General features: G+C 42.5%; 1 protein-coding gene across 3 annotated transcripts in view; it reads left to right on the top strand.

The window, feature by feature from the left end:
* Positions 1–5,025: 5,025 nt before the first annotated feature.
* The window catches only part of LOC135102974 (ITG-like peptide), a 78,762-nt gene continuing 72,914 nt past the window's right edge, over positions 5,026–10,873 (top strand). For all 3 annotated transcript variants that reach the window (XM_064008747.1, XM_064008746.1, XM_064008745.1), the window contains exons 1-2: positions 5,026–5,161; positions 10,174–10,261. In XM_064008747.1, coding sequence (XP_063864817.1) covers positions 10,179–10,261 — 83 coding nt within the window. In that variant the 5' untranslated portion in view covers positions 5,026–5,161; positions 10,174–10,178. The remainder of the gene's footprint in view (positions 5,162–10,173; positions 10,262–10,873) is intronic.

Here is a 10,873-nt window from a genome sequence, read left to right as displayed (position 1 = left end):
GGGGAGAACATGATTTGGAGAAAACGGGATGCAGAAGAAGAGGACAAAAAGGAATAAAAAGCAGGTATTTGTAGAGGAATAAAAAGTAGGTGTTTGTAAAGGAATAAAAAGTAGGTGTTTGTAAAGGAGTAAAAAGTTGGTATTTGTAAAGATTTTTTTCTCTAACCTCTACTTTCGGATGACTTATTTCTTTGTGTGTTTTGGTGCGCTTTGATTTTATGTGTCGTTTATTTATTTATTTATTTATTTTATTTATTTATTTTTTTCATAGAAGTCGCTAGTTTAATTCCATCATGTAAACTACGATGACGAAGACTCTACCCTGCTCTATTTTCAGACAAAACTTATTTTCTGAATATATTTTTATTTGTTCTTAATTTATTTGGTCATTTGGTCACTATTTTTTGTTTCACATATACACCACTAAGACTGCGAATCCACAAAGGTACGTATTCGTCATCACCATCACCATAATGATCGTCATCACCATCACCATTATCACCTCACTCAGGCCACAATGATCAGGCCAGGCGACTCATATATAAGATAATAGGTGGGAATTACTGAGTTATAGGACTATGCACGTAATGAAAGTGACCACGCAACCACCCTTGCTTCACACACACACACACACACACACACACACACACACACACACACACACACACACACACACACACACACACACACACACACACACACACACACACACACACACACACACACACACACGGGCGGAATCAAGAACTGTACGTTATATTAAAGGTCTCTGATACTATTCTACAAGGAAGAAAAGAAGTGACGACGTAGATTTGCCAGCAGTTACTCTTCTCCTCCCTCGTTTCTTTCCCCCTTTCCTCCTCCTGTCCCTTCTCCTTTAACACAGAAACGCACGACTATGTAAATCATGATATGCAAACACACACACACACATACACACACACACACACACACACACACACAGTCACACACACACACTCACTTACACAAACGTAAAAAGAAAAAAAAAGAGACTCTAGATGTTGGCAATGAGGTCATCTATTCTTCCAGCAGCAAATTACGATCACACTGAAATAACCGGTGAAGTAAAATTTATGGCAATGTAATGAAGGTGAATGAAGACAGAACGGCGCGAGGCAGGAGATCAAAGAGAGAGAGAGAGGGAAGAAGGATAATAATAATAATTAACACCAGCTACATAATAAAAAGACCCGCTGTGAAAGAGAGATACACACACACACACACATACACACACATAAACCTTGACAAGACTAATAAGAAGGAACACAAGCGGGTGACAAAAGAAGAGAAAGGAAAAACATGAACACGTATAACTAAGAATATAAAAACCTGGCGATCATTAAGCGCTGATGTAAACAAGGTAAAGACAGGTAAGGACAGGTGAGGACAGGTGTCACGGCGATGGCCTCACTAATGACTCTACCTGTCCACACGATAAGAGACACGTGGGGAAAAATAATGCTACTTGTCTTTTATAGGACAAAGCAAACCCGAGCTCGATAAATATTACAGGAGGAATAATAATGAAACAGAGAGACAGAGAGAGAGAGAGAGAGAGAGAGAGAGAGAGAGAGAGAGAGAGAGAGAGAGAGAGAGAGAGAGAGAGAGAGAGAGAGAGACAGACAGACGGACAGATAGAGATACACAGGAATAAATAAATAAATAAATAAATAAACAAACAAACAAACAAACAAACAAATAAACAAACAAACATACATTCAAATAAATAAATAAATAAATAGACATACATAATTATAGATACACACGCACACACATACACACACACAAACACACACACACACACACACACACACACACACACGTTAGGTAAGGTTAAGACACACACACAGACAGACAGAATGAATAAATTAACAAATGAATGAGCAAATCAATGAAAGCATCGAATAACTGAATGAATAAATGGGTGAATGAAGCGCAGGCAAGCAATATAAGCAAGTAAGCGAGACATTAGGGCGACGGGACACACTTTGAGGCGCGAAAACCTGACGGAACACAGGGATCAGGGCACAGAGGTGACGGCCGCGGAAGTGCGTGTGGGAGTAGGGAGGGCTGAGTGCTCGAGGAGGGAGGGAGGCAGGAAGGAAAAGAATACAGGCGAAAAAAGGAGTGGGAGTGTGACTGAAGGGTAAAGGAAGGAAAGGAATGAAGGCAGAAAAGGAGAGGAAGTGGGAGGGTGTGAGAGGGAGAGAGTGGGAAAGGAAGAAAAGAATAAAAGCAGAAAAGGAGGAGTGGGGGTGTTTGGAAGAGAAATAAAGGAAAGGAATGAAGGTGGAAAAGGAGGAGGAGGAGGAGGAGTATGTTTGAAGAAGGAAAGGAAGGAAAATAATAACGGCGGAAAAGGAGCAAGAGTATACATGAAAGAGAAAAGGAAAGAAAGAAATTAAGGATGGAAAGAAACGTGTGTAAATGAGAAAGGCAGGAATGAAGAAAGAAAAACGAGTCTGAATGTCTGAGAAAAAAAAACACAAAAAAAGGACAAAAACAAGGGAACAGAGGAATGAAGGAAACAAGCAATGAAGGAAAAAGTGAATAAACAAATAAAAGTAAAATACAAGTGAATATCAAACACCGATATGTAGAATTTTAGCTCCTAACTTGACCACAAAATTTAACCACACCACTCTACACTAGCTACAGTATTGTAAGAAGAAAGTATCTGTATTAAAAAGGGGAAGGGAAAGGTGAAATATACGGCTACTTCTGTTAAAGTGGTGGGTATGAATGCTTGTTGGTATGGTAATGTGTTGAGTGCCTTTGTAATGTAAGTGCAGGAAGGAGAATGGGTGGGAGGGAGGGAGGGAGTGGGAGGGAAGTGAGTAAGTAAGAAAGGAAGGAAGGAAGGAAGGAAAAAAAGGAAGGAAGGAAGGAAGGAAGGAAAAAAGGAAGGAAGGAAGGAAGGAAGGAAGGAAGGAAGGAAGGAAGAAAGGAAGGAAGGAAGGAAGGAAAAAGGAAAGAGAAAAAGAAAGAAAGGAAAGAAGGAAGGGGAGAAGAATATGTTAAAAATAAAATAAAACTAAGAGAAGCTCGATGAACTGAATAAAATAAAAAAAAAGATAAAGAACAAAAAAAAGTTAAGAAAAAAGACTGGAAGTGAGGCAGGAAATAACAAAAGGAAGAACGCAACGAAACATGCAACCAAAAAAAAAAAAAAAAAGAAAGAAAAAAAAAGAAAAAAAAAACGACCACACAACAAAAGCGATAAGACACACAGGAAAACAGACAGACGAAACAAACAGAAACATACACACATACGTACAATCATACCCATAAAAATCAAACTCTAACAGAAAAACTAACTAGAGACAAAGACAGACAGAAAATCAAGTCCACATAAATAAAGAACTAGAACCCACAGCAATTCACAAAAGGCCAAAGATACGCAGCAAAGCGAAGAAGCAACGAGCGCTGTACTACATTTTAACCTTCATTTCCTCCGTCACACACCAACCAAACCTCTTAGTGAACTGCGCCTAAGTGGAGTGGTGGAGAAGAAGGGAGCTCTTGTCAAGTGGAGAGGAGATCTATAAAAAGTTTACATCAGCGAGAGAGAGAGAGAGAGAGAGAGAGAGAGAGAGAGAGAGAGAGAGAGAGAGAGAGAGAGAGAGAGAGAGTCTTTAACGAGGCCCATAGGAGATAGCTGAGAGTGGAAGGATGGATTGAGGATAGAGGGAAAGAAGGTGGATGGAAGGAAGGATGAAGAAATGGAGAAAGGAGAAGGATTAGTCGATATGGAAAGGAGAGGAAAGATGGAGAGAAGCAAGGACGATGGAATGGAGAAGGATGAGAGGGAAGGAAGAGAGGAGGGAATATAATGATGTAAAGAGGTGAAAAAGATATAGACAGAAGAAGAAGAAGAAGAAGAAGAAGAAGAAGAAGAAGAAGAAGAAGAAGAAGAAGAAGAAGAAGAAGAAGAAGAAGAAGAGGAAGAATTATATATAGGAACGAAAAACACACACACACACACACACACACACACACACACACACACACACACACACACACACACACACACACACACACACACACACAGAGAGAGAGAGAGAGAGAGAGAGAGAGAGAGAGAGAGAGAGAGAGAGAGAGAGAGAGAGAGAGAGAGAGAGAGAGAGAGAGAGAGAACATAGTAAGTGTAAGCAACAAAATACATAAATAAATATATAGAAAAAAAAATCTTAAACAAAAGAGAGACGAATGGCGGCGTTGAAACAAAGGCTTTATTTGCGCAGCCATTAATTAAAAGGGAGGCGAGGAACAGAACAAATAAACAGGGAAATAAATAAATAAATAAACGGATAAATAAATAAATAGATACACCGGAGGCTTATGTATTGCTAAATTTACAGCAATGCATTGATTAGAACATTTATACTCTCATTTTTTGGGGTTCATTTATCATTATCCTCTGTTCTTTTGTTTTCTCGTTCTTTACTCATATTACTGGTGTTTATTCATATTATTCATATTGTTGTTATTATGGGAGTTACACCATCACCACCACCCTCATTGCTGCCATCACCACTACCGCCTCCACCAATACTATTACCATCCCCACCTAAATCCCTGCCAACCAACACCACCACGTTCACGGTCACCATCGCATCATCACATCACTTGCGAAGACAGTAACAGCATCACTATCACAACAGGCATCATCGTCATCACCATTACCACACACACACACACACACACACACACACACACACACACACACACACACAGAGAGAGAGAGAGAGAGAGAGAGAGAGAGAGAGAGAGAGAGAGAGAGAGAGAGAGAGAGAGAGGTGGTAGAGGCAGTGAGTGAGCGTGTGTGTGTGGAGTGAGAGAGAGAGAGAGAGGGTGGGAGGGAGGGAGCGAGGCAGGCAAGGAAGAGATGGTGGTGGTGTTGGTGGAGGAGAGGAGGGGGCGTGGCAGGGACCACGCCCACCACACTTCCCCTGCCGGCCAGACCTGCGTGTGTGTGTGCCTCACCTCACCTCGCCACCACCTGCCCGCCTCCCTCACTCCTCCAGCAGACTCCGCCACGCCAGACACGCCCTCCTGCTCCCTCCGTCGCCAGCTCTCACACACCTTTGGGCGACTCATCTGCCTCTGCTGACGCCACCTCCGGACCTCCCTTCCACCTGTTAGTATCGCCTTTTCCTCCTCTCCCTGCACCTCATTGCCTCCTCACGTCGCACTTCCCGTAGATCAGAAACTTACTTAGTCTTCCACTCCTCCACTTTGCCTTCCTCCCGAGGCGCGGTGCTCAGGCGGGAAGAGTTGTCAAGCCCTTAGCGACTCAGCCTCGCTCCTCGCCTCGCTTCTTCCCGCCCTTCAAACTCTCCTGCGTTTCATTTTTGTTTTGTTTTTGTAATCTCTTTTTCTCCGTCGATCAAAGACCCGATTGTTTTCTTTATATTTCATGGCACTTTGAAAATTCTTGAAAAAAAAACTGTCTAAAAATTTTATTGTCGTTTCAGTATTAATCGCGTGTGCATACTGTATACCATTATTCTTATTACTATTCCTACTATTATATTCATCATTCAACATTCACTAATCTCGATGAGGAAATTAATCGGAGCGCCTTCCTTCATTACTTTACTTTTCCATCATTCTTACTTCCCCTAAACATTACTGCGTAGTAACTTTTTTTTCACTTCCTTTTATTATTTTTCTATCTTTCTTTCGTGATATTTCTGTTGACATGGCGATGTTGGCACCTGACACTGACTTCTACCCTCCTTCCCTCCTCTCCCTCCACTCCCTCGCTGCGGCCTGACTGATCCTGTTCAATAAATACTGCAAAATATTCTCTTCCACTCACCCTCTCACTCTTCCTTTCTCTCTCCTGCCTCTCCTATCCCTTCTTTATCACCTCATTCACCACCACTTTTGCACATTTTATTCATCTAAACACAACTCTCTCTCTCTCTCTCTCTCTCTCTCTCTCTCTCTCTCTCTCTCTCTCTCTCTCTCTCTCTCTCTCTCTCTCTCTCTCTCTCTCTCGTTCAATAAATATGACCCAGTCCCGTCTAATCAACCTGTAGCTTCTTACCTGAGGTGTGTGTGTGTGTGTGTGTGTGTGTGTGTGTGTGTGTGTGTGTGTGTGTGTGTGTGTGTGTGTGTATGTTGACTTAATTTCACCGTGTTTTTAAGACTAATTATTAATGTCCACTAATTATTCACGTGTTAAGATTCCCCATGCTAGTAATTTTCCTTTATTATCGCTCTCTCTCTCTCTCTCTCTCTCTCTCTCTCTCTCTCTCTCTCTCTCTCTCTCTCTCTCTCTCTCTCTCTCTCTCTCTCTCTCTCTCTCTCCTTTTGCGACTCTTTTCATCCTTCCCTTCCTTCCTACTTTTATTCTTTTCTTTCTCCTTTCGTTCGTTCATTTCTTGCTTTCATCTCCTCATTCTTTCCTTCCTGTCCTTCCTTCCTTCCTTCCTTCCTCTCTCCCTCCCTTTCCGCCTTCCTTTCTCCATTCTTTTTTCGTTGTCTTCTTTCTTCTTCCTTTCCTTCCTTTATTTCTTTCCTCTCTCTCTCTCTCTCTCTCTCTCTCTCTCTCTCTCTCTCTCTCTCTCTCTCTCTCTCTCTCTCTCTCTCTCTCTCCCCTTTTCTCCCCGTCCTACTTCACTCTCTTCCTCCCTCCCTCCAACTCTCTCTTACTTTCTTCCTCTTCTTTTAATTCTTTTATTTTACCTTATTTCTCTTCTCGCTCTTACTTTCACTACTATTCCTTCCTTCCTTCCTTCCTTCTTTCCTTCTTATTCTCTCGTTACCAAGTCCCATTTCGTTCATCCCTTCATTTCGCTTCTTTATTCCTCTTTCCTTGGTTTTTATATCCCTTTTTCTCTTTCCCTCTTCCTCGTTTCTTCACGGGTGACTTTTTCTTATCTTCTTGTAATCTCTTCCTATCTTCTTATTCTGAGCCTTTCTTCACCTCATATTTCCTCCCTCTTTATCCTCATTTCTTTCCTTACTTTATCCTTTCTATTTCCATCCTGCTCTCTCTCTCTCTCTCTCTCTCTCTCTCTCTCTCTCTCTCTCTCTCTCTCTCTCTCTCTCTCTCTCTCTCTCTCCATTTTCCGTAATTTTCTCCATCCTCTCCCTTCCCTTTTCACTCATTTTCTTGAATTATTACTTCCTTTTGAATTATTCATGCCTTCACCTCTGTCTTTCATTCCCTCCCTCCCCAATTTGTTCCTCGTTCATTCATTCCTTCCTTCTCTCCTTCTCTCCCTCCATCCTTCATTTATTTCATTATTTTCTACCCTTTCCTTTAAACACTTCAATTATCCTTTCTTTTTCTTCTTGTTTTTTCCTACTTTCTCATATACTCATTCCTTCATTCGTCATGTCAATCTCTCTCTCTCTCTCTCTCTCTCTCTCTCTCTCTCTCTCTCTCTCTCTCTCTCTCTCTCTCTCTCTCTCTCTCTACACGACTTTCTCATTTCATTCACACATTTTTCCTTCTTCGATCTTATATTCTCCTTCCTTCTATTACTCACAATCTCACTCATTCATTCCTTCAGTCACTCGTCCGCCCACTATCTCCTGATGCTTCCATTTTTATTCCCCATCTCTATAATTAATTTCCTAGACTTTCCATAACCTTCACTCACTTTCCTATCTTAAAATGCTCAACCCCCTTTTCTTGCTCGTTATCTAACAATCTTTAGACATTCTGCCTGATTATCTTCACTCGCTATCCTATCTTAACTACTGTATAATATTCATCCTCTTCGTCTTTCGTCATTCTATCATCTCTAGTTACTTTGCTTCTGCCTCTACTTACTTTACCACCTTCTAAACTTATAATACTCATTCTTTTTCTCTCCCACGCCTCATCTCACCATCTTTAGTTACTGAGCCGCCCACACCCTGGCTCATCCACGCAGCGAAGCCGAGACTGAAGAATGACAGAGTAAATTTACACAATAGCAGATCCAGGAAAGCAAATTTACAAAACGCTCATAAGTCAGTCTTAGCATAGTGGCGCAGCTCAGCCACGCACCACGCACGGACAGACTGACGGACAGGTTGACGCTCAGACGGACGGGCAGATTAGTGAAGGAAGAAAGAGGGATATTTAGGGATTCATTATGCTACGAGGCGTGTCCCCACTACGCTCATCTTCGTCTCCATTATCATTATTCTTGCGACGGATAGTGATAAGTTTACTTAACGTAACTTAATATACTTTACCGTAACCTGAACTAAGCTAACATGAAGGAGATTATGCTACGAGGCGCGTCCCCACTGTGCTTATCTCCGTCTTCACCATTTTTATTTCGGCGTGCGGTTGAGATAAGTTTACTTAATCTACCTTGACTTAGACAAAAACCTAAGCTAACCTAACGTAAGCTAACCTGAACTAAACTAACATTAGGAAGTCATTATGCTAGAAGGTGCCTTTCTTCTGTACTGATACTAGTATTCTTCACCTTCAAACTTGCGTGTGGTAGGGATAACTTTACCTAATTTAACCTAACCTAACCTAAAGTAAACAAAACACTAAGCAGCCATTACGATAGAAGGCGCGTTCCAACTGCGCAATCCACATCACCACACCTGAGTCCACCTTCCACATCTCGTCCAGGTGTCCCCAGGTACCAGAATAAATCATGCAGGTTATTTAACTACCACATAACATAGCCGGGATTCGAGCCAAGGCCCTCCAACGCACAAGTACAAACACGCTTGTCACTACACCAAACAAGGGCAGGAACACGGACGAGAACACATCAAACACAGACAACATAAATGCTTTGAAGATTTCCTGAAAACCATGTTCCTGTGAAGCCTAAGGAGAATCAAATGCTTTTAACGTGGAGCCGTGTGAAGTTGCGTAGAGCTGAGCATTCAGAACCTCCACATTTATTAGAGAATTTGCCCCAGCGAGGACGTGACGGACAGAAAGGTTATCGTCTCCCATAATTCCACGCCGCTGGCTGGAGTGCAGAGCGGGCCATGGCACAAAGGGACGGCCGGAGGAAAGAGGAGGAGGATTAACCCACTCCCTCTATCTGCCCGTGGAACCAAAGCCGGTGAAGATAACAGCTATGAGAGAGAGAGAGAGAGAGAGAGAGAGAGAGAGAGAGAGAGAGAGAGAGAGAGAGAGAGAGAGAGAGAGAGAGAGAGAGGACATCTGCATACACGACTGAACATAACAGTATACATGCAAATCACGCTCCACATACATCAGCTATACGAGGGGAGAAAAATGGCTGAATTTCTCTTTTTTTTAAGCTTTTTTGGAGTTCGAAAATCCGCATCGTGAGCCACAAATCCCGTTCCCACCAAATAATTAAATTTTTGGTCCCGAGGCACGCTGAGCGCGAGAGAGAGAGAGAGAGAGAGAGAGAGAGAGAGAGAGAGAGAGAGAGAGAGAGAGAGAGAGAGAGAGAGAGAGAGAGAGAAAGGTTACCCTGTCATGAGAGAGAGAGAGAGAGAGAGAGAGAGAGAGAGAGAGAGAGAGAGAGAGAGAGAGAGAGAGAGAGAGAGAGAGAGAGAGAGAGAGAGAGAGAGAGAGAGAGAGAGAGAGAGAGAGAGAAAGGTTACCCTGTCATGAGAGAGAGAGAGAGAGATAGATAGATAGAGAGAGAGAGAGAGAGAGAGAGAGAGAGAGAGAGAGAGAGAGAGAGAGAGAGAGAGAGAGAGAGAGAGAGAGAGAGAGAGAGAGAGAGAGAAAGACGGCAGCAAGGTAGGAAATCATACAGGTATTTTGATGAGAAGAACCATTCGTGTGTGTGTGTGTGTGTGTGTGTGTGTGTGTGTGTGTGTGTGTGTGTGTGTGTGTGTGTGTGTGTGTGTGTGTGTGTGTGTGTGTGTGTGTGTGTGTGTGTAGGATGACAGACAGATACTGACAGCAATTAGACAACGGTAACTAACGAAACTCATACAAACTGACAGACAGGTAGAAATATACATGGACAGGTGCGTGGGCAGGTAACACGAAGAAAATGACAGAAAAAGAAGAGAAAAAGAGGAAAAAACAGGAAAACCTTATACTGTTCTTATTGCATAGGCAGCTGGGATGCTGACAGGCACTCGAGCAGGTAAGAAGAAGGAAAAATACGAAAAAAGAAAAAAACAAACAAAAAGAAGAAAAAAGACGAGAGAAGCTGATCTTTCTCTCTTTTCCTCTATTGCCAGTCGGGATGCGGTCTGCTGTCGTTGCTGTGCTGGTCCTGCTGGCCGTCTGCTGGTCGCCCGCGGCAGGCAGAGGCCACATCTTTAGCAAGTAAGTACAGTAGTAGTAGTAGTAGTAGTAGTAGTAGTAGTAGTAGTAGTATGTGTATGATGATGATGATGATGATGATGATGATGATGATGATGATGATGATGATGAGGAGGAGGAGGAGGAGGAGGAGGAGGAGGAGGAGGAGGAGGAGGAGGAGGAGGAGGAGGAGGAGGAGGAGGAGGAGGAGGAGGAGGAGGAGAAACACAAAGGAACTGAAAAAAGAGCAAATATCAGTAGAATTGTTGTCTCAAGAGGTTTTTTGTAAAAGGAGTAGTAGTAGTAGTAGTAGTAGTAGTAGTAGTAGTAGTAGTAGTAGTAGTAGTAGTAGTAGTAGTAGTAGTAGTAGTAGTAGTAATAAGTCTTCAGTTTCTTCTAAGTTATTCTAGGCATGCTTGGATGGGTGTCACATGCAATTTTTCATATCATTATCACTAATCTCATAACAAGTGCAACAAAGACACAACTTACTCGTACCCTTCACCGAGACGCCGTTCCCTCTCTGGCACGCCCGCTCAGTCCCAAACAATCTGTGTGAAGAGAAAGAAAATAAATAAATAGACACCATACAAGCAAGTTTCTCCCACGCCTTTAAGGAACTTCAGCGGAAAGTTC

This window comes from Scylla paramamosain, chromosome 8 (genome assembly GCF_035594125.1).
Source record: "Scylla paramamosain isolate STU-SP2022 chromosome 8, ASM3559412v1, whole genome shotgun sequence".
Classification (NCBI taxonomy): domain Eukaryota; kingdom Metazoa; phylum Arthropoda; class Malacostraca; order Decapoda; family Portunidae; genus Scylla; species Scylla paramamosain.
Note: the sequence above shows the minus strand (reverse complement) of the source record. Positions and strands in the feature narration are given on the sequence as shown.